The sequence below is a fragment of the Nipponia nippon genome, unplaced genomic scaffold (genome assembly GCF_047370975.1).
Source record: "Nipponia nippon isolate SJK-2023a ecotype South Korea unplaced genomic scaffold, ASM4737097v1 scaffold_4, whole genome shotgun sequence".
Classification (NCBI taxonomy): Eukaryota; Metazoa; Chordata; class Aves; order Pelecaniformes; family Threskiornithidae; genus Nipponia; species Nipponia nippon.
Window position 1 is genome coordinate 21746672 of NW_028262358.1, and position 23387 is coordinate 21770058.

At 38.6% G+C, this 23387-nt stretch overlaps 2 protein-coding genes across 10 annotated transcripts in view; one reads left to right on the plus strand and one right to left on the minus strand.

Moving 5' to 3' along the window:
- RAB3GAP2 (RAB3 GTPase activating non-catalytic protein subunit 2) overlaps positions 1-16128 on the plus strand; it is a 49403-nt gene extending 33275 nt beyond the window's left edge. For 8 of the 9 annotated variants that reach the window (XM_087776168.1, XM_087776171.1, XM_087776172.1 and 5 more), the window contains 15 exons: positions 1363-1460; positions 2321-2426; positions 3404-3564; positions 5061-5277; positions 5642-5815; positions 5993-6099; positions 7132-7198; positions 8038-8108; positions 10239-10274; positions 10846-10920; positions 11159-11377; positions 12496-12585; positions 12670-12888; positions 13597-13755; positions 14042-15966. In XM_087776168.1, the coding sequence (XP_087632294.1) occupies positions 1363-1460; positions 2321-2426; positions 3404-3564; positions 5061-5277; positions 5642-5815; positions 5993-6099; positions 7132-7198; positions 8038-8108; positions 10239-10274; positions 10846-10920; positions 11159-11377; positions 12496-12585; positions 12670-12888; positions 13597-13755; positions 14042-14188 (1946 nt within the window). In that variant the 3' untranslated portion in view covers positions 14189-15966. Of the gene's footprint in view, positions 1-1362; positions 1461-2320; positions 2427-3403; positions 3565-5060; positions 5278-5641; positions 5816-5992; positions 6100-7131; positions 7199-8037; positions 8109-10238; positions 10275-10845; positions 10921-11158; positions 11378-12495; positions 12586-12669; positions 12889-13596; positions 13756-14041; positions 15967-15990 lie in introns of those variants that run through there. The other variant, XM_087776169.1, reaches the window with a different exon arrangement.
- Positions 16129-16194: 66 nt separating this feature from the next.
- Positions 16195-23387, minus strand: part of IARS2 (isoleucyl-tRNA synthetase 2, mitochondrial) — a 28832-nt gene continuing 21639 nt past the window's right edge. The window contains exons 15-23 of the mRNA XM_087776178.1: positions 22473-22581; positions 21575-21677; positions 20448-20573; positions 19909-20040; positions 19173-19279; positions 18136-18281; positions 17781-17971; positions 16698-16842; positions 16195-16560 (exon numbers count right to left, since the gene is read on the minus strand). Of these exons, the coding sequence (XP_087632304.1) occupies positions 16409-16560; positions 16698-16842; positions 17781-17971; positions 18136-18281; positions 19173-19279; positions 19909-20040; positions 20448-20573; positions 21575-21677; positions 22473-22581 (1211 nt within the window). The 3' untranslated portion in view covers positions 16195-16408. The remainder of the gene's footprint in view (positions 16561-16697; positions 16843-17780; positions 17972-18135; positions 18282-19172; positions 19280-19908; positions 20041-20447; positions 20574-21574; positions 21678-22472; positions 22582-23387) is intronic.

Sequence of the window (23387 nt, forward strand, 5' to 3'; positions counted from 1 at the left end):
GTTCCAGACTCTTACCTTTAGCCATAGGACAAGTCTTTCCACCTAGACGGATATTAATAAAAGTTAACTACGTCTGTGGATATAATTACCCTAAAGCCGTGTTAATCACTGTTCATTTGTTTATTAACGCCACTAAGTTGGACAGTGGTAACTAGGTCCTTTACAGAGCGGCTGTATCCTGCTGTTTCTTTCATGGTCACAGCACCTCAAGAGTTCAGTTAATGACAGGACTGACTTTAGCCTCAGAGATGGGGGAGCTGACCAGAGGCAGCACAGGACCATTAGGTGGGAGAATAAGGACCCCTCAACTTGTGGAGTTGAGGAGATTTTGGACAATGTTGATCTGAAATATTATGGATGGGAAGAGTGTTTGTTGGGGTGTGGGATGGGTTACTGTCTGTAGTCTGCTTTAGTTTGCAAATCTGTTCTGGACTGTCCTTGAGGGACTCTTGGGAAATAACTAATGGAAGCAGCTTGAGTTAAATCTGTCTCAAAGGCACTGTCTTTCCAGATTATTTCTTTTCTGAGGAAATTTTGGTGCAAACACAGGATTCTGTACACAGGTGTTGTATGGTGTTCACTTTGCAGCCTCCTGCTTCTTTTGGCTTTAATCGTCAGACTTTGAGAGGAATTGGGATTAAAAAGTTAGGCAAAAGAGCTTGGCTTTCATCTGTATGAAAATCAAAGGCTGTTTCTAAGTAATCTTAGAATTTGCATTTTCTCTACTGTAACACTGTACTTAGTTTTAATAACTGGGGTAGAAGTACTCTTCTCCCCACCCCCTTGAACAGGGATCACCAGTAACTTCTTAGGGTGTTCAGCTGTAAACAAATACAATTGAAACATGAATGTCATGCTGAGTAGTTCAGATAGATAGTTTCTTGAAGATCTTGTTTTTCCAGTTTTCCTCTGCCTCAAAGGGGACGCTCACACTTTTTGTAGTGCTGGTAAGGTATGAATTATGTAATTGTCTGGTTTTTTTAATTGGTTGAAGTACCCCTAGTTTGCTATATAAGATACAACATGCAGCCACACACTTACGGGTTACTCCATGGATAAACTTGTCTGACACTTCAAACCATTCTTTGAATTGAACAAAATGTGTAATCCGAGCAGTACAATAACCTTTGTTTTGTTATAAATCCATTTTCCATATGACTCCTGTAGTGGTAGGAACACTTATGTCCTTTGTAATGAACCTTCTTCTCCACTAAGCGTAAACTATCAGGGTATCCTGGGTGTAACTTAGTCCTTTGTATCGCACTCAGTAGGACCTGATCAATAGATGATCTCTCATATAAGTGTAAGGGGAGAGGCCGTGGCTTTAGATGCCATTCATAATGTCAACTAATTTTTCTTCAGGCAGCTTTTTCTTCTGGAAGTGTTTGTGTGGGGAGAGTTCCACAGAGGAAATGTGCCATGTATTGGAATCAGCAGGTTTTATCCCTCAAATCTTGTTGGTAAGATATTTATTACATACTTCAAAACTTTGATTTAGTGTTTTGAAAACAAAACATTGCAAGGAAAAATTCTGAATGTTGACCCTTGGATTAATGCTGTATTCAGGCTGTGTTCAAATACCCCCACATTCAGTTCTTTAGGTGCTGATATTTATATTTCCCATTTAAGAGATGTCAAAGAAAAAAAAAAAAAGAAAATCTTCTGGTAGAAAATGTGGGTATTCTAGTGGGAATGTCTAGAGTATGGATTTAGGACTACAAGAAGACTTGCTGAAGATTTCTTCTACAAAGAAGCAAAAATTGTGTTAATTTCAGGTACTGATACATTTGTTATGATTCCTTTTTGCAAGCAAGCAAGGAAGTTTAAAAAGATTAAAAGTAAATTTGTCAGAATCACTAGTAGTGTTCAGAGAATCATCTTTATCTTTCATCTGCATGTGATTTTAGTCTTTTGCTACTTTTCTTCCATCTACTACATAACGATGGAAATACCTATTTCAGTATTACTTGCCTGTGTTAAGATTTTTCAGCTGTAATATTAATAACTACTAATGTTTACCAAGGTGAGATTGCTAACATACTGATATTAGCTGGCTGTGCCTTCAAAAGAGGGTGTTTTCTAAGCTATCTTTCTAAATGAAAGATAACAGATTGTATTGTTTCATTTCAAAGTCTGTCATAGGGTACCTTATGCAATATATTTTAAACTTTCTATGTTACTATAATAAGGGTTTATGGATATAACATTTCTGCTCCATGACACAAAATTTGTTCAAGAAAGTGTTTCCATTAGGTATATTGCAATATTCGAGTTTCATTCTATTGCTTTAATTCCATATTCTCTTTTTTTTTTTTTACAGTCACTCCTTCTCAATTTATGGCTTTCCAAGGAAAAAGATATTCTAGACAAACCAGGTTCCGTCAGTTGCCTTCACACTATGCTGTCACTTCTGAGCAAAATGAAAGGTGAAATGTGCTTTTGGAACACTTAAACACAACTGATATTATTAGAAATTTGCTACTCTGACTAGCTTATATTATCACGTAGGATCCCCCCCCCCCCCCCCAATTATGTAACAGAGCTAAATGCTGCATGTTGATGAACTAACTAAAAATACCATGAAAATCTGAAGTGTGTCACAGTTAAAGGCCTTCTTCACGCCCTGCAGTTTCACTCTCCGCTAAGTTGACATGACTCCTGTTTGGCACCAGAAGGTGTCTGTCCAGCTCCCCTTCCTCCCTTTTTTGGGTGTATAGTCCTGTCCCTCTCCCTTAACTCATTGAGACACCGTTATTCTGCCAGCATTTGTGTATTGAACATCTCTGTAACTTGAAGAGTACTCTATAACGTCAACTTGCGATTATTTGGGGTAAGTTGTATAGTGAATAAATACTGATTCCCCTGCCTCACACAGAGCTGCTATGGATATGTCTGTGCCAGGTTCCCTTGTGTCTAGTTCACCATGGGGCACCATTATCAGCTTGAAACTGGAAGCATAAATAAGCTACTGCTGCTGTCTGGATAAATTAATTCTGCTGGGCACAAGGTAGCCTGAAGAGAGCCAGCTTGAGTGCATTGAATACGTGTGGCATCTTGAAATCACACAAGAAGCTGTCTGCATTGTGATGTGCCATTTTGTAATATTCTTTAGATCTAGTAAGCGTGCAGCAGGTTTTACTACCTAGTGATTTAGATCTATTGCCCGTTTCCTACAAATGAAACTTGGAGAACGAGTAATTCACGTTCTGCTCTTTGTTTTAAATTTGGTTTATAATCTAGAAATTGTATGCTACATATCTAGAAAAAGATAATGTAGAGTAACTGGAAATTGCACCTAATATAAGCTGTATTAATAAGTGATGCTTTCAGGGTTGGTTGCTGCTTTACTAGTGTTAATACCCAATGGCCCAAGCTGAGTTTCCTGCACTCCCTTTCTCTGCAGTTGCTATAGATGAGTCATGGGACACTCAGTCGGTTTCCCCCTGGTGGCAGCAAATGCGTACAGCTTGTGTTCAGTCTGAAAATAATGCAGCTGCCTTGTTATCGGCTCACGTTGGACATTCTGTAACTGCGCAGATAATTGACAGTGTGACAGAGAAAAAGGTAAAGCATCTTGGACCTCCCTTTTTTTATTTTACTTACTGTATCAGTTCCATGCAAACTGCTGTCTTTGTAATGGAATAACATTCTCAGTATTAATTTGTTGTCATTCTAACGTGGGCACAAGTATGCCATACTGCAAGCCTGAAAATTTGTATTTGAATTTGAAGAATATTATGCAGAGGTGAATGAATGATATATCAGAATTGTTTGCTGCACATATTCAAATATGTGATGGGAACTGTACAGTGAGTTGTTCTCTTAATAGCGAATGATGTTGACAAACTCAAAGCCTATGCAGTTTCCACATAAATTTTAGAAGTTCACTGAACTTTGGATGGTAAACCTGTTTTAATGCAGTTTTTTTTATTCTTTTTTTAATATATTGGTGAATTTTCTTAGCCCTCATGTTACTCTGCTTTACTGCTAAAGGTGATGGGTGGTTGGTTTTTTTGGCAATAAGTATCTTTTCACAAAGTTGTGATTAACACTGTGAAACTCCACATGGCACTGCCATTCAAAATGGAAAAAGTTATTACATTCCTAAATAGCACTGGGCATATTTGTATTCTACTACTTGCCTTAACAGATTAGGTGGGGTTTAGGTGATGTTCAGTCTTGTAAATAGACTGCCTTATAAATTATAACTAGATTACTGGGAAGCATTTTAGTATTTTTGCCCATTCACCTTAACTATTGCAATTCCATATATTAAAATTGTTAGCATTGCCCAAATAGGAATATTGGTATGTTGCAACATATTATGCTTTACCCATATGCTCTCTCCTTTGTCACCTTCTCTTCTGCTCTTAAAAGAATAAAGCAACAGCTTTATTTCCCTCAAAACCTCCCTTTATCTCTTCCCCACCCCCCCCACCCCCCCGCCCCGTCCTTTGGCTTAAAGCCTAAAACTGTTAACGGCTAGGCTTCTGAGAACTCTAGAGCTTGCTGTCTTGGTGCACAAAGCTAAAAATCAGCTCTGTACCCTACTGGAAAGATTCTTGGGCTTCCTGGTGAAACATTTTCTCATAAACATGAGAATTATGAAAATAATGCACAGAACTATGATGTGGTGTGATCCAGTGTTTCTGGGTGCACGATATATATTTTTTTAATATGGTAGGAAATTGAAATGTAGGTGGATTAATCATATATGTGGGGAATATGTATATAGTGGAAGACTTCGAGTTAAGTCTTTTTGAAGGGATTCTATCCCACTTTTCAACTAAATATGAACTTTAAAATGGGACTATAAGATGACCTTTCAGGTCCTTTCATTTCCTTGCGTTTTTGTTTAAGAATCTGTGCATCTTGTGAGCAGTATGGGATATTAATTGATGTTTGCGTAATAGTTTATGTACGTATCTTGAACTAAATTATTCTTTAAAATGCAGTAGCTCTTAGGATATAGCTTTCCGTTTTAATACTATGCATTTTTTTAAAACACAAGTGTGCTACTTTAAGTGAACAGACCTAAAACAGTTCATATGTTCTGTTAGTTTTCCCAAATAATTGTAGGTTCAGACACAGAATCCTGGGAAGCTCTCTCCCTTGATACTGAATATTGGAAACTTTTGCTGAAACAGCTAGAGGATTGTCTGATACTTCAAACACTACTGTATAGCAAAGTGAGCAAAAGGACAAAAAGAGTTTCATCACTTCAGACTGAGCCTTTGGGCAGGCTTTCTGTAAAGAAATTGCTTGAAGCTGGAAAAGGTACATTTTCTCTCTCAGAAGGATGGTTGGTTGTCTTTCTAATAGACTTCTGAGCCATCCTTACCTTAATTTATGATATGCACTGCACTGGAAATTGTTCTGCTGGTTACTTTTCGTATTTTAAAAACCAATGCAAACCATGTAGAAGAGTGTTTTAAAATTGTAAAAGAGTATTACTGTAAAGACTGCCTTGTAAATCTCTAATCATTTGATTAGGAAGTTTTCTAATTGGCAAAGTTATCGTTACGTAATTAACGGTATTAGTTAAAACTCCTGTCTCACCTCTCGTCCTTTGATTATGAACCATAAATCTTCTGGGATACATTGACTATACCTCATAATTATTTTTTTTTTTATGTCCTAGGAGGTATTGCTGATACTGTAGCAAAGTGGGTTTTTAAGCAAGGCTTCAGTCCTCTTGTACTGAATTTGACCCAACAGAAACACAATACAGATAGTACTGAAGAATCTGTAGAAATGCCTACGAGTATCTTTCTTGAGGAACCAGAAGCAGATGCAGGCTTGGAAACAATCCTAGGTAAGAAAATAACATGACTTTTTCAAATCCTAAATGTCTGCAGAGATGTTTTAGTTGCCACTGTTGTGAAGTAGCGGGAATCATAGTGGGAAGAGGTCTGTCTTGTAACTTCAGATTTTCTTTTCCTAGATCTGTGGGAAGAGGTCTGTCTTGTAACTTCAGATTTTCTTTTTCTAGAGCTGCTGCAACTAGCATATCAGCAATTTCCGTGTAGTCTTGAAGTGGATGTACTCCATGCACATTGCTGTTGGGAATATGTAGTGCAGTGGAATAAGGACCCAGAGGTAAAAGAACTTCATTTGCGGGGAGTAACGATTAAGACCAACTCAATAGAAGCAGTTTCACAAGTTTGTAATAGTTCATAAAAACTTCTGTTAAGAAGACTGACTTTGAAAGCATACTAGTTACAATTTTTCTGTGATAAGTGGCAAGAACAAATTGAATTGAGAAAATGAATGCAGGTCCTGAGGCTGAATGGCACCTCGCAAAGACAGGACTGTATGTTTCTAAGCTATCAGATTCTTAAAACTGGAAGTGTGGAAACTGGATTCAAATAAGCAGCATGAAGAAGGGTTTTGACTGTATTTTGTGCAAGTTGAAACAGTTGAAGTACTGCAAAATAGTGATGAACCTTTCCTCTGTTCTAGATATGCTAAAACAGATCACAGAATGCTCAATTTGTTAGACTAGAATCCATTCCATTTAAAGAGGAAAGAGAGATTTCTTGAATATTCTTAGATTCCCTGGCCACTGCTGGGAATTGTCATAGGAGAAAGAAAAAAAAATTCCTTTTTTCCACTGCTTTCCTAGAGCTTCTCTAATATTGGAAAATGTTGCCCTAAGTTCAGATGATAATAAAATTGAAATTAGCACTCCTTAGATCTGTGCAACATTACACCTTGCTATAGAACAGAAGGTGCCTTTGTTAAAAACTTACTCCATCATAATGACATTCAGTAAAAATGAATCTTTCTAGCACAAATGGATTTTGTATTTGAAAAACAACTGTAGTCAGTGGAGGTACCTTTCAGCAAAGAGTATGTTAGCAGTACCTATACTACAACAAAGCCCTGAAAATAGTGCTGAAATCACAATGTGTTTTATTTACTGAAACATACTTTGCCACGTGCATGTATGTTTGTCAGATAGTAGCGGAGAAGATTTCAGTATCGGAATAACTTGCAAGTTTTATAACTGTCAAAAAATAGTAGCTTTAAAATCATCTACCTGGGCCCTTTAAGAATCAATAATTTACATTTAAAACAAGTTTTGAATAATGTAATAACTTGTTCTTTTACTTTTTTGTTTTACATAAGGAAGCATGTTTTCTCATTAGGTCTATAGATCATCTAAGATGCATCGTTAATGCTCACGTTCAGCATGGTAAGTATGAAGCTATTAAAAACGTTGAAATTGTAAAACAACAGAATAAATGACTGTTTGTCAACTAGTATAAATGTATACAGTTCGTAGTAGTGATGGCCATTTTGTCTTTAAAAAATAAAAACCAAAAAAAACCACAAAAAAACCCCCAAAAACCAAACAAAAAGCCCTAACCTCCCCCCCCCAAAAAAAACCCTCAAACCCCTAAACTTTCTGCTGACATTCAAGCTTTTGTTTTTCATGTTGAAACTGAATTTCTGTCAGAACCATGAAACTAAGTTAGTTAGGTAAAGTTAATGTGTTTAACTGAAAACATTTTAAAATAAAATTGCTCTGAAACTAATTTTTTTTTTTAATTTGTATTTAGATTGTGGTACATGCTTCTTGCAGTCAATTACTTTTTATGCATTTAATGCACTTCTTGATACTTTGTTGTACTGAATGCGATGACAGTTGTCTTTTTTCTAGGCTATTTATGTATGCAGATAAGGTGCACTCTATGCCTAAAGCGCTAGTCTTAAACCTTCTGGCTTACCACCAAAGTTTCTGTGTACCTACAATGTTGTAACTGAGTCTGCATAATATAATAATTTTAACGAATGATTCATTTCACTTCTGAATGTACCTAATCACCAAGGTAGTCTCCTCCTGAGAAATCTGAACTCTAAAGTCTGAGTATAAAGCAGTGAGGATAACTCACAATTCCTTCTTGTTGCACTCACCATCTTTTTTTTAATTGTGCCCCCCATTAAAGGAACTTTGGCCCATGGCTTCTCATGCCATACTTGTAAGATCTCTTTTCTGTTTGCTTGGAGTTTATAAGTTTGCGATTATTCTAGGTATTGCTCTGATGATGTGGAATACATTCATAGTAAAAAGGCTTTCTTCTGCTGCGTATCTAATGGACAAGGTGAGTGCAGTATTCTGACAGTATTTTTGAGGCTGAATTTTTATTATTAACTGAAAAGTTAAACTAGTATTTTTAAACCATTGATTTGTTTTTTAAAGTATGTTTGGAATATCATTGATTTAAGCATCAAAAAAATCCCTGCTTATTTGGATTATTATATAGCTAACTTTTGGCATTGATGAAGGGATGCATATTTTAAAATATCAAATCCATGGAATAATCAACTATAGGCATCTTTAAGTAATAGCCGATCAGCACTGGCTGATGTGTTCTGAAGACTTATGCGCAGTGTTAGCTTGTAATTGCTAAATAAAAAGTATTTGTGAAACAGTTTGAAACTATATGTGTGTGCGTATATAAAATTTTAAGTTAGAAAACGATAAATAACTTAGTGTTTTCTCTGTGCCTGTTTCCTGGTAAGTTATTGCCATGAAACTTTCAGGTTCTCACAAGCAGCAGCTTTTCCTAATGTTGTGGTCCAAGTTTTGCATCTATGAGCTCTTATTCTGCAAAATGCAGAACATCTTGAGGATGTTGTTGAGCATTTCTAGCTATCGCTACCATTGTAAATCAGCTTCTGTTCTAGTATACAGCTTGTTTGATATGAGTTTTAGCAGTCTTTTGTCCCTGCTAAGCTTCAGTTTTTTCATGCTTATAAATATGCAGTGGATCTGTTTACTGGAAGACAATTCTGTTTAGGACTGGAAGACAGTTTAGGAAGAGTACTGCCAGTAAGTGATAGATCTGTTTAAATTGTGTAAGGGGAATCTGCCTGTTGGTTTGCCAGATGTAGAGCAGCAGCTAAGTGTTTTTAAGCATGAAAGTCCAGATGCAAAGAGAGAAGTGTTGATGGCATTTAAAAAAAAAAAAACAAAACAACCCCCAACCAACATGAAACCCACAACAATTTGCTGTATTGTCGTCTTTTTTCCTCCTCCTTTGCTCCTCTCATTTTCTGCTTTTGCTTTTTGTTCAGCTCTGTAAGAACGGGAGAATACCATCTTCCTCATTCCTTTCAGGAAATACACTCAGTTGTGTACAGTTGTAGTAGGTGTTTGTTCTGCAAAAACTCCTTTCCAGTTTTTCTGCGTGCCTTTATGTAAATCACCGCCATTACTTCTGCCTAGATTAACACCCACAGGAGAAGAGATAAAGGTTTTTATTAACTAACTGTTTTTGCGTACATCTGTTACCTCAAAGAAATACAATGTAATAACAAATATTGCTAACTTTTAATAGTTAGTTATGTATGTTTGAAAGCTGGGAATTAGGGTTTGCGTGTTAGAAGCAGTAGCAGAACTGATCTCTCCCCAGTTCCAGAAAAATACAGTTTCCAAATCTGTTGGCGCTTAATCAGTCCCAAAATTGACAGCTGAAAGTTGTCTTGAATTCAGACTTTGAAACAGCATAATGCATCGCTAGAATTTGAGTTTAAATAATCCCGTAGTTCAGGACCCTGGAATCTCGCTTCAGCTGTTGTTCAGACTCTGCCATGATGTTGTAATCGTTACTTTTATTTTCTTGTGCTATGGAAGAGAGAACTTCCACTGATGTGTATGTGCTTCATCACGTGCAGCATGTTATCCAACTTGTACAAATTGGACCTGATAGTAACATTCCTAAGCAGGGTATGATCGAGGTGTCTCTTCTGAAGAATTCAGATAGGCAAAGCATGGAAACTATCTAATAACTTTCTTATTAGACCTTCTCCATCTCAATGAATATGCTGGAGCATCCACTCTTCCTTTCCTCTTCCCTTGTTCCCCAGTGTTTCTTTCTAATATCACACTTGGTATTATAGCTCTAGTTTTGTATTACAGGAATCACTGGGAATTTTTTAGCTGTCTTTGAGATTTGAATGAGGACCTCGGGGCCTTATTTCTAATGCTGGACTTGAAGAAGGGTGAACTAAATATTGGCGTCAGTGATGTTTATTTCTGAGTTGTATGATCTGTATCAAATCTTTCGTTGAAAGCAACCTATGTCATGTGTTGCATTATGTAGTAGCTGTAATGAACTATTTCCTCATTTTCTATTAGGAAAATACTAAATAATAGTTTAAATGTGGGGTAACAGGTACCTTATGATGAAAATTATTTCATTGTGACGAAATATTTCTTTCTAAAACAGGTTGGAAAAGCTCCAAAGGACAGATTATGCAGAAGGGCAAGTAATACTATTTCCGTCTAAATTGAAATAAATAAATAAATAAAAATGCCTTAATTTTAATACTAGTTTGTGGTTTATTTTTGAGTTTCAGAAAAATTCAAAATGCAGCCCTAGAGAAAATGTTATGAATTTTAAGAAATGTCAATTAATCTGTATCTGACAAAGCAAATTAGAACAGTAGTATAACTTTGCATATTATAGAAGGTAGACTTGAGACTGTAACATGACAAGTTACTATTATTTTTCATTAGTTAAAACCTTTTTGGAAGACAATCGATATGCTCAGAAAACGAAATTTACTAGATGTGATTACTTGAGGAATTCAGTCGTCTTTACAGATACAGTACTGTAAATGGCTACATTTAGCTTCATTCCTATTTTTTCCCTGTTATTTCTAATTCTTTGTTGTACTTAAGTGAATATTTGTTTGCCTTTAAATACAATAGGTTAATAAACTGAGCTTAACAATGTGTTTTATGTCAACAAGTGTCTTCTCAAACATACAGAGCTAATAAAAGCCTGTTTCAATTCCAACTGAAACACTTTAAATCCTACTGTTTGTTAACAGGACGTAGGTATGGGTGACACAGCAATGACAGCTTTTCTTGGCTGCTGTTCAGATCTTCTGCAGACATTGCTAGAGGTAAATTTTTATTTTTCCCATAGAAAGTAAGAAGCTAATTGATTCAAATTTAATTTTAAAGAATATGGTTATACTAATTTCTGTACCGTTCAGACAAATATTAATGAACTTCTAGAAAATATGAAATTTTCTTTTTAATTTCATTGCAGAGAACTTATGATTAAAGCAGTGTCTTTCGCATAAAGGCCAATATAGATGACATTTTGTGCGTGACTACTTTTCTGTGTTGCTCTGGCAGGCTGACGTTAGTAGCGATGAAATGCAGGCCCCTGTCTTAGATACTGAAGATGCTTGGGTGTCGGTAGAAGGACCAGTATCGATAGTAGAACTAGCCCTTGAGCAGAAACGCATTCACTACCCACTTGTTGAACACCAGTTTGTGTTATGTACTATCTTGTTTGCCATCATGAGGTTTTCTCTGAAGAGTGTGAAGCCTCTTTCGCTGTTTGATAGCAAGGTATGTCTTTTGAAAGCTTATGTGCATACATCTTAATATTGCCATCCTTCTGCGCAGAAGATTTCTTGTTGATAATTTACTGGAATTTTATAAATGCAGACTATTACTCTCCATAGGTTCTTGTCTGTGTGCAAGCTCTGATGAAGCAGTTGGGTCTGGTTTTAGCATTTTACCATAGATCAAATTCCATCGTTTTTATGCCCTTTTTTTTTTTTGCTTACCTGTTAGCAGAAAGCATTAATACTACCTTTTGTCATTTAAGAATGCACATTACATCTCAAGAGTAAAATTAAATCCTGTTCCTGTGCCTCCTTTCTTTCACACACAACTATTATTCTCAGCCGCTGCCTTTTTGCCTTCACTCGTGCAAGATTCCCATTTGTTCTGTGAGCTTTATGAGAGAATTTCTAACACGTCTTTAGAGAATTTTGGCTGATGACAGAAGAAGTGTTTAAAAGTTTTGAAGACTATTTATTACCTTATTTCTGACACGGCAAGTCACTACTTAGACCTGTCTTTTAACACAGGTGTTTTTTGGTAGCAGTTTCCCTGCTCCCTGCATTAGTACAGAGCAGGACTGCCAGGGATGCTTGCATTGAGTCTGTCACTGCTGGAGCGTGGTGGGCTGAAACAAGGGCTACCATGTGCCATGATTCAGGGGTTTACCTGAAATTTGGTTAATCTGCATTTCAAGAGACCTTAAAATGAAGCGGTGTCAACTGTATCAATAGATAATAGATAAAATGTATTTTTGTATCAGCTAGTTTGCATTTCTTCCTTCATATTATGCTTGGTATGTTGATCTAGAATGATAAGCCAAGGACCAGGAAATATATCCAAATTTCAGCTCCAGGTAGTAGTATATCAGAAACCTAATTTAGCAGGCAGGTAGTTTTAAGTTTGAAAGCAAATCCTTGACATGTTATGATTGCATGAACTAAAGTTTTTGTTTTCTTCTGTGGCTTTAACTTACAGTATTAATTTTCATCCCCAAAGAAAAATAGAAGATGCAGTACAAATGAAATGTAAAAAATAAGTAGGCTTCTTAGTATTGGATCAAAATGGATTCCTTTTCTTCCCCTGTATCTCTGAGGACTGTCTTTGGTTCTCAATTTTAGGGCAAAAATGCGTTTTTCAAAGACCTTACTTCAATTCAGCTGCTACCTAGTGGGGATATGGATCCAAACGTGTTATCCATACGACAGCAGGTAGGTATAAGTTTTGTACTGAAAATTCTTAAACTTCTAAAATTTGAAATAATAGTGAAGTAACTTGCAATTTTTGCTTCCAAGTTCTTGGTCAAAGTTGTGAGTGCAGCGGTTCAAACACTATGTTCATCACAAAAGGCCAAAGAAGTCTCAGAAGAGGAATTGTTTCCTTTTGAAAAGGGGAAGAATTGGCCAACTTTGGCTGTGGACCTGGCTCAGTATCTTCAGATCTCTGAGGATGTCATCAGAAGGCATTATGTCTGTGAGCTGTACAGTTATGGGATGGATCATCTTGGTGAAGAGGTAATAACAGCTTTTAACGATTTTAAATCAATACAGCATTATGTCAGATATTCTGCTAAAATTACTTCTTCACTTACTTAAGTTGCCTGGAAGGGTTAGGCAAGTATTATCAGGCTCAAAAAATCCCCAGACTGAAACAGTCAGAGGCTGGAAAAGTACTTTTTTCCAAGACCCATAATTACCCTCATTTTTTCTTCCTCCTAATAAGAATCTATGTATAGCAACTAGTGGAAACATAAGAGGGAGTTACACTACTAGTCTGAACCAGTACAGTCTTTTTTATGGTACTGTATTTGATAGTTTCAAGCAGATAGAACCTGCTTTTTTTTTTGCCTGTAATCTCTTCTTCTAGGAAAAGTTTACCAGTCCTTGGGCAGGCAAATCCTTCCCTTTCTTGAGGGGAAAAGCAAACGAGAGATTATATGGAAGTTAGGAATATGTTGCTGAACTGTAAAACAGATCTCATGCTCATGATAATCACTGTGTAAAATACAGAGTAACTGTCTGTCTGTGTTCACTCTTCTGCTGTTCTGAAGCTTTTAATAACGTTCTTTACTATAGTAACAGGTAACACAAGAAATGGTCGCAGAACTATTTGTCCTTTTAGTATTAAGAAGCTTCTTTTGATACAGCTTTTCAAGCCTCCAGTTAAGTGAGCTGTGTCATGCTCAAATGGTTTCTAGTTCCTTATTTTTTTTTTATTTTCAGGCCTTTCTTCAGGTGACTGACAAAGAAGTTCTTGCGTCGCAGCTGCTGATACTGGCTGGACAGAGACTGGCCTTCGCTTTACTTCACATGCAGACAAAGGAGGGTATGGAACTCCTCGCTAGGCTTCCTCCGACACTATGTACTTGGCTCAAAGCTATGGTAAGTTCAGGTCGATGTAGGAAAACCGGTTGATTTTCAGAAGCTTCTGTTCACCAAGACAGAGATTACCTCTGAATGGCCCTTTCTTACTAATGGAAACAAGAATTAGTTCTCGTTTTTCCTGCTGCTAGTTCTGTTTCATGAAGGGTAAAGCAGTTTCATGGGACAAAGCATCAGCTTAATTGAGTTAATAAACCTTAGTAATCTGTTTTATACAAGTTCAGGAGGGCTTATATGCAGATCATCTGTAAAATTCCTCTAATGCTGTGTTTATTCTTTTATATAGGACCCCCAGGAACTTCAAAATGTAAAAGTGCCAATTGCAACAACAGCTCAACTAGTTAACAAAGTCATAGAGCACTTACCGGAGAACCATGGGCAGTATGGCCTCGCCTTGAACCTGATAGAGGCTGTAGAAGCCATCTCATCGTGACGTTCTCGGTTAGCACAGTCCCACTGTGTAGCGGTATAATGCATGATTTTACACAATGAGGCTGAACTTTACAGAAAGAAACTTTCGCGTGGCTCTTGTTAAACGATGAAAAGAACAATGCTCCCCATCCCCCAGTTTCAGAGGGTAATTTTAAATTGGAGTATATTTTAAATTCTGCACTGGTACAAAGACATCTAGTTTCTAGTACACTTGTCAGTATCTGAAATGCTTTGTTATTTATTTCTGACTTGAGTGCTTTTGCGGTAGTCTAAATTGGATATGTTTGACGGCAGTTTTAGTCTATTTACAAAATCACATCTTGTGAAATTCTGTATTTCATGCTGGCAGTAACTGCTGTAGTTTCAATGTTCCACGTATGATTTGTTTTACAAAACAAGCTGTAGAATTACACCCGAGAAAAACTTCAGTCTCTGAAGTTACCGTGTAAAGCCAATACTGCTTTTTCAGAAGCTAGAGCTGGCGTTGGGCTCATGCCTTGTAACTGCGTTATATGTGACAATGGTGACTGCACTAGGCATAGGGTGAAATGTGTTGGAATCAGCTTGGCAAGGAGAAGCCAATTCTCCAGGCACAAATACGGACTCATCTTTTAGTCCGGATCTCCCAGGATTGTCTCTAGGGTGCTGGGCTTTAGCTAAAACTGGATTTACATCCCTCTCCTTTATTATTAAGCTCTGCTGAGTTTAAGTAGGTCAAGGAATGTCTTACTCTAAGATTGTTCCCCCATCTTATCACTGTAGAAGATGTAGTATGCTATAAATCTCTGCACATGTTAACTTGTAGTCAAAAACTGCTTAAATAGTTGACCCAACTTCACTGAAGATCTATAGTACTGAGTACTTTAGCCTTAAAAAACCCCACTTTTATTTACACTACCTACAGGGAATCAGATAGTGAGTATCTTCACTATTGGAGTGGTATTAAACATGATTATCTTGCATCAGTTAGTACTGTTTACTTTCTACCTAAAGGAAGCCAGGAGAGAAAAATGGAATTGGTGTAAACTGTTTTTGTCTTGAAGTCAGCTGAAATACTAGCTCCATCTTGTAACCTGCTCCTCTTGCGTTGTATGTAAGAAACGTTCATAGTATTCTGCCTTGCTGGAGACAGAATTTGGTCTTACCTTTCTGAAGTATGTGCTGCTGCCATCTAAGGGTTAGACTCCCCCTAAAAAAACCGGTTCTGTAGGTGGCTTGTCCTACACAGCCTCCTTCACCTGTCAGCATCCCCAGCTCCTCATCACTGCACACTAATGTAGCTGATGAAGGCTTCTGGAGAAGGTTTGATACTAAGTGTTTGACTTCCTACAGTGATACGAGATCAGAGTAAAGCATCATAACAATTCTAGTAAGAATCAGGGGCCAGCCCTGGTCTATGTTTTAGGTACTTCTATACTGACTTCCGTAACTGAGGTTAAAACAGCTGTAGGGGAAAAAAATGGAAGAAGGGAAGATTGTACAGGTGACTTCACCACCTTGCCGGACAGCACTTCAAACTTCTGCAGAAATGAGTATGCTAGAGATTTGGTCATCACGGAACCTGAGGAAAACCAAAAGTGTTTCTTAGTTGTGTTACATTCCTGTATGCTGGTACAGCTGTGTAAAGGATTTTACTGTAACCAAGTATCATGTCAGAGCTGACACACTACACCAATCCAATCTGTAATGTACTGTAAGTAATACTCTGTATATAGTGCTATTTTGTGTCTAATTTGCTGTGGATTTGTGTAAATTGATTAAATAAAATTTGAGGTTTCATTGTGTCTTTTCCTTTTTTTTTAGGGAACGGTGGTCACCACTTGTTCTTCTGTTGTGTTTTACACAAGAGGAGCAGACACTCCCGTGTAGAGAGGAGTGGTTCTCTGGGGTTCTGCAGAACTACCTCCTGCCTGTATAAAAATTAAACAGTGCTGTTTTACTGTAGAGTTTCACTTAAACAGAAGTGAACTTCAAAAGAACACAGGTTGCTAAAAACAAGTAAATGAGTCAGTTATTTTGAACCACCCTTTTTATTAAGCTGAAAAGTGATATACACAATTAGATATATATATACATAAGGTTCCCCCCGAAACACGTAATTCTGCTCGGGCTTAAGCATCTGGTTCTACAGGCTTCAGTACACAGACCTTCTCGTTAGCCACCACCTTGTGCACTTCAGTACTCGGGACTTTGGAGCAGCTTGTGCACAGGTATTGCACCTTCACGTGCTCCCTTTTCCAGCGAGGACTTTCAGGCACCGTGGGCAGGGAGTGCTTGAGGAATCGGAAGTGTATCTCCTGCAGCGAGGGCATTTTGCTTTGGCAATGGGTAGGGCGATAACTTTATATGAAGATTCTTCACGGATATCACCGCCTGTTAAAGAAAGCATTATTACTGTAGGTGTAGTTAGCATACTCAACTCTACCAATGAAGCGAACAACAAAGTATGTTGTAGTACAGAAAAGAACCAGCTGCTTAGCAGAGTAGCCTGCCTGGAAGAGTCCTCTTACCTTCCAAGTTAATCAGAAAGTTCCCGGTGACGATGTTTGCATCTGTGGGTGTTTCTTTAGGTAGCTCACTCAGCAGGGTGGTCTGGGAAGCCATCATGATTTCATTCAGCTGTGAAACACTGGACGTTTCTTCAGCCTGCAGCGCCTAGGGAAGAGAGTTAATTTTCAGACTTGCAACCTGGTTTTGTTCCTCAGCATCCTCCTCCTAGAAAATGTTAAAGCAAAAGCAGAATTACGGTGTTTGTGATTCCAACAGCTGTCATAGCCTTACCCTGAAGAGAGCACGAGTCTGTTTACACAGATGGGCCTGTGGCTAAGTATATGCATATATATATATATTTATGTTTAAATCCAGCATCAAATCTGAGGTCTTCCACTGCAAGCTCCAAGATGCTCCATTCTTTAAAACAAATGCTAACAGAGTGGTTCCTAATCAGAGTGGATGATTTGAACCAAGAGCCTCATTTACTTACTTATTCCTTCCTCGCTACTCAGCCCCAGTGAGACACATCTGCAGTGCTGGGTCCAGTTCCGAGCTCCCCAGTCAAAGAGAGATGTGTGAGTCCAGCAAAGGGCCATAAAGGTGACGGACTGGAGCATCTCTCGTATGAAGAGAGGCTGAGAGTTGGGACCGCTCAGCCCAGAGAAGAGAAGGCTCAGGGGGATCTCATTAATGTGCGTAAATAGCTGACGGGAGGGTGTAGAGAAGATGGAGCCAGGGGCTTTCAGTGGCGCCCAGGGGCAGGACAAGAGGCAACAGACACAGATTGAAAGAGGAAATTCCAAGAAAACGCAAACCCACCTTTTTTACTGTGAGGGTGGTCAAACACCGGCAGAGGTAGCCCAGGGGGGCTGTGGGGCCCCCATCCTCAGAATTAATTATTCAAAGCCCAACCGGACGCAATCCTGGGCAGCCTGCTCTAGCTGGCCCTGCCTGAGCAAGGGGCTGGGGCTATACAATCTCCAGCCTTCCCCTCCAGCCTCAACTATTCTGTGATTTTCTAGTGAGTACCAAGCAGAAGAAAGTTTACAGAAATTGGTATTTTTTGCACAGACAACACTATTCTTAGTTGCCTCTTTTACCTCCATTAATTCAAATAGCAATCCAGGCTCAATTACAATGACGGCTTCATATTCCAAAGCATTCTTGCCAGAGATGGACCCCAGGAATGACTCTCTCATTGCGCATGCACCTTCTATTGCTTCCTCAATGCCAGGCTTCTTCCACGCTGAGCTTGCATTAATCCAGCCGGTACGAAACACACCCTCCGAGTCTTCAAAGCAAAGCAAACAAAGGTGTTTTTAATTTAGTGTCTTTATATTCAAGTGTTTATTAAATGAATAAAAAAGAATGGCATATCTCTGTATTTGCATTCCTTTTAGCTGTGCAATTAAACAGTGTCCTGAAAGGATTCCTTAGAAATTATATGTGCTTTACCTTTCTTATAAGGGAGGTGCTGGAAAACCTCCTCTGCCAAGTGAGGAAGAATTGGTGCAAAGGATCGGACTACTACGTCTAAAGCCTCTGCTAGCACCGTTTGACACGAACGACGCTTAGGATCTTTTTCTTCTTCACAATAGAGCCTGCAAGAGAGCGATGAAAGCCGGAAAGTGTTTGTATGGTCACGTTAACTGTTCTTGCTCAAGAGCCGTACGTTCAGGCCTGCCACTGAAAGCCCAGAAGTCTGACCTAGCTTGCCTTTCTAAGGAAAGCGTCTCTTAATTGCCCTTCCTAGGCAAGCACAGTGGTCTAGGTACAGCACCATTTGCATATGCAGCCACATTTTGTCATAGGAAAGGAGAGTTTGTACGTGGCGTGCTAATTTGCTTCATTTGTGTAGAGGAGAATCTTTCCTCAGGGAGGTGAGCCTGTTTGCCCTTTGTTCTGGTTCATCTGTAAAATTTAGCATTAGGGCTTTTTTCTTTTTGTTCCCCCCTTGACTTGCATTCTGGAAACTAAAGATCAGCCTAACCCCCGATCAGTATAGCCCCCTCCCTCCCTCCCCCATGAAACAGCCCTTTCAAAATTTACAAAGGTATCAGTCACATCCTTGGGATTCTTTACCTGTTTTTTAGATCAGTAAAAGACATCAGGCTGCCCAGGTAAGTGCTAAAAGCCCTCCCCAAACCTTCCCAAATTCAGATGCATGCATTTCTAACTAGAAATACAGATTCAAGAATCTATCCTCGTCAAAATTTTATTTAGTTTTAAATGCGTATGCTTGATTGCCTTTTAAAAATGATTCAGTACCCCTAAGTGGACAGAATATAGAAGCACAGTGATGACAAAAATACTCTGCTGAAAGCAGCTAAGCTTTCACCTGTGAGCTTTAGTGCACTAACAGACAACACATAACCATGAAATGTTCTCCAAGCTATCTGTATTCACTCAACAGTCATCTGGAAAGTTACTACCTCCATCTCCAACCGATTAACTTGTTTTTTCCCTTTTAAAGGCAGCAGTAATGAACTTACCTGTCTTTGATTATGGTGAAATAAAAGTTAGACAAGTTTCTGGAACAGAACGCTTGCAATAATCGAACAACTTTGCTATAATCATACTCTTTGTATGCTTCTGTAACCTGGGAGAGGGAGCAGAGAGAGATAAGAGCAGTGTATCAGTTCTCATCACATGGCACACCATGACAACCCCTGATGAACCTGACCTTAGAGAAACTATGATGAGTGACACAGTCTGGGAGAATCTTTTCTTTAACAAGTTGTTGGAGGGGGGGAAGAAAAAAAAAAGTTAATTCAGTTAACAAGCAGGACAAAGAAATAATTTAAATTCAAATTGGAGGGGAGAGGGGGAACCCCAGAAATTATGCCCATACTTTCTCATTCAGCGGAATGGTTCTGAGTGACAGAAATGACTAAATTTTGGACTACAGCAGGTTTTCAAAACTCTAGAATTTTTTGGTTTTGTTTTTCTATATCCTATTCTAACTATTTCTAACAACTTCTAATTTGAGGCCTTGGGTGGGGAACTGGTCAATGTCAAAACTGAGTTAAGAATGTTAAAAACAAAGCCTTCCTCTCAAAAGCTGAAACAGGCTTAAGGGAGTGCACATTGCATCAAAGAAACCTTTGTGGTCATAATTTGCCTACTTGACACATACTCTTTACTCATACACTTAAAGAATTTTCCCTAGAGGGTATAACCAATAAAAAACATTACACATATATTCATCTAAATACAATTTACCCCTACCTTGCTGCCATAATCTTGTAATAAATGCAGCATGTATTGATCTACTATGTACATCTCTGAAGCAGGGATGGAATCGGTTTCTGGGTTGAAGCCAGCCATGTTTCCCAGCATGAAGCGTAGTGTATTCCGAAGCTAGGAACAAACCAGAAAAATTAAACATTAATGGTCTGCACTTTAGATGAAACACAAAATGATAATATTCTATAATGCATTAACTGAAGCTGGCTGTTTTTCAAAATGATTGTTTGAACAGTTACAATAGCATCATGAAGAACATACGCCAAAAGGCCTATAGAAAAGTAAAGAAAAGACTGGCTACTACCGAAGCGTGCTGCAAAAACTAGTCTTTTCCTTAGAACGCTTTACTATTTGATCCACAGATGTAAAAAGCAGTAGTACCTACCTAAATGAGTTCAGAAAAGCTTTCTTTGGTCTAAAGACTGAAAAGCTTTGTAATGAATTCTACTCAGCCAACACAAAACCAAACAGAAAGAGGACCTGTCATTAGAACGAAGAGCGTTAGCATATTTGGCTCTTACCTTGTTGATATCATCTCTTGCAGCATTAAGTACAACAGGCCCAATCAGCACCTCAGTAAAAACATTCGATTCTGCCACCCACCAGCGGAGAACATCAGCACCGTATGGAGGATCCTTGGTGTGATCCTACATAGAAGCAGAAAGGCGCGCGAGTAAAACTGCTGGGGGTGCTGCAGCACGGTGAGCAGTGCAATTCCGTGTCGCAGTGCTGTGAACGTACCTGTAAGCGTGGCCAGAAGGCCACTGCTTTTGGAGGCCTTCACCCTCTTTTAGCAAGATTTACTGTTAAGCCAGGGCTACAATATATACTCGCAGCAGCCTGTGTACAGGCAATGCTAGAACTCAGGTAAGTTGAGATAAACTCATCTTACAGCCTTGAATCCTTTGAACGCTTAACATTAAAATAGCAACGTTAATATCTAAAACGACATACTACTTTTTTCCCTTGAGACTGTTTTCCACCCTGTTTTCAACTCTGAAAATGGCTTCTTTCCTTTTTGAAAGACTAGAAACTATTGTGTGTTTCACTGAATCAGATAAGCAAGTCTTTGTAAGGATTGTTTCTTTTGTCTAGGAGTTGCAAAATCTGCTCAGCAGCCTCAGGAAGAGCAACAGCAGGACTGGGAAGGGGAAAAAGTTCAGAGCATCACCTGCAGTGCAACCTCCCTGACCATGGAACAAAGTTCCAATGAACAGCCTAGGCTGAGAGCAGGCAGATTGCTGGGGTGCAACCGCTACTCCGACTGCTCTACTGCTAGGCCCAGCTTGTAGGTTTCCATCCGTTTGAAAGCAAAGGTTAATGACTTTAATTTTTTTTAATGCCCCCATCACTCCATCAGTGTTCCCAAGTAAAAAGGAACCATTCTACACCTTCTATATAACGCGTTTTCTCTTACCACAGAACAAAGGTGTGGGTTTTTTTTTTGGCACTACAGCTGAAGCAAAACAACTCAAGGTTTTTACTCCAGCCAAATGGAATTGCAGTGTAGCCAAAGTCTTTAGAAGAGCCTTACAGAGTTCTGCTACAAGACAGCTGTTTAGAGAAAAACACGCCACAAGACAGCTGCGGAATCTAGTAGTGAAAAATTGCAACTAGCCATTCTAAGAAACTCAGGAGCTTGACTTACTTCGCCTCCATTGATAACTACATCAGGGTCAACCACGTTGCCAATAGATTTAGACATCTTCTCCCCTTTCTCGCCAAGAGTAAATCCATGAACTACCAGAGTCCTGAAGAAAAGATTTTAGTGAAAACAAAATCCCAGTGAAAAATCTAGGTTAAGAACAGATTTCTAATGAGGATATTCGTAAGTAAAAACATACAGAAATCCTCTATTTTGGTAAGCCTGAGGCTTCATCTGTCGAGTTCAACCAACCGTGAATATGCTGTACTACCATCCAAGTAGTGCATACAACTTTACTTTCCTCGTTTAATTTTGCCATGCGAGCAACAGATTGTTTGCAGATATCCAGGGCACACGCATTTCAGATGAATAAAAGGCTAACAGTATTATTTACTCTAAGTCAACACATTTCACAAAATTGCACAGCCTCCTTGCAAGTGACCCACATTACCCTTCCCTACGCTTTTCATCTTCCAGGGGACAAAGAGTACGTCACAGCTCCAGTATACGACATGCACACAGTGATTCTGCATTCCTTACAGCCGAACGTTCAATTGACAAGTCAATGATCTTGGGAGATTTTCATACTGCACCTTCCGTAATAACCCCTTTGATTATGGGAGTGGGAGAGATGGCAAAAGAACAGACCTGTACCTGACAGCGTAATAGGATATACCTAAATGACTAAGAAAACATCTATTAAAATTATGATAGAAAAAATGTAAACAATAAATCCATTACAATCTAATCCAAGAAAAACTTTATACTGAAAAACGTAAGAACATAATTCAGATACTTAGTAATGGCTTGATTCCTCTTGCTTATACGCTGCTGTCCACAGTATCAAGAGCTCGGTATCTAATAAATGAACTAGCAATGTGTTTGCAGTCCACACACTTACTTATATGGTGCTTTTTTCCTCGCTGCCACACTGGTTAATAGAGAGGATTGAAACCAACCTCCCAGTTGGTCTTTTCCTTCAAGGTATGTATCTGCTCTTTGCTCTGCACCTTTAAAAACAGAAGATTTTGTTTAAAATATCAGCCTCTATCTTCAAACAATTAATACACTTAACAGAAAATCTCTGAGAGTGATTAGTAAAACTTATTCTGCTCTTTAAACCCAGTAAATAAGTTACTTCTATAAATGGCGTATGGTTACTTGAACAAGATACAAGTGATTCATTAGTATCACAGTTGTTTTTTAAAATCCAAGACTCACTGAATTCCAAAATCTAACGAATAAGCTTGCCTTCCCCCAAACAAAATAATAAATTATGAAAACAGAAGCTATCACACTCAGAGCACTTCATAAGAAGTTCTCAAAATACCTTCCAAGTACTCCTAAACAAACCAAAGGATCCAAGAAGAGATCACATACTTTGGAATTAATAAAAATCTCTGCTACAACCTGAAACTTCACCAGTTGGGAATTACTCAGGATACAAGTCACGGATGTAACGTGCCTGACTAGCCTGTGTAAGGCATTGGGTATTTTCAGAGGAGACCAGGAAGCTTTGGCAGGGACCGCAGCTCACCTGCAACAGAATTTACATTTCTGGCCACTGGTGTTCCAGGAAGATTAAAAACTTCAGGAAAGGGTTAGGACAACATGGGAAACACAAAGCCTGTTGTGGGAGAGAGGGGTCTGGAGGAGCCCGGCTTGTCTAGCTTATCCAGGTGAAGGCTGAATGGAAATATTATTCCCCATAAATACAGAAGAAAGAAGAATGCTGGAGAAGAACAATTGGAGCTAATGAGTCCTGTTGGCATCAGAGGAAAAAAAAAAGGGGGGGGGGGCCTACAAGGTACAGAGC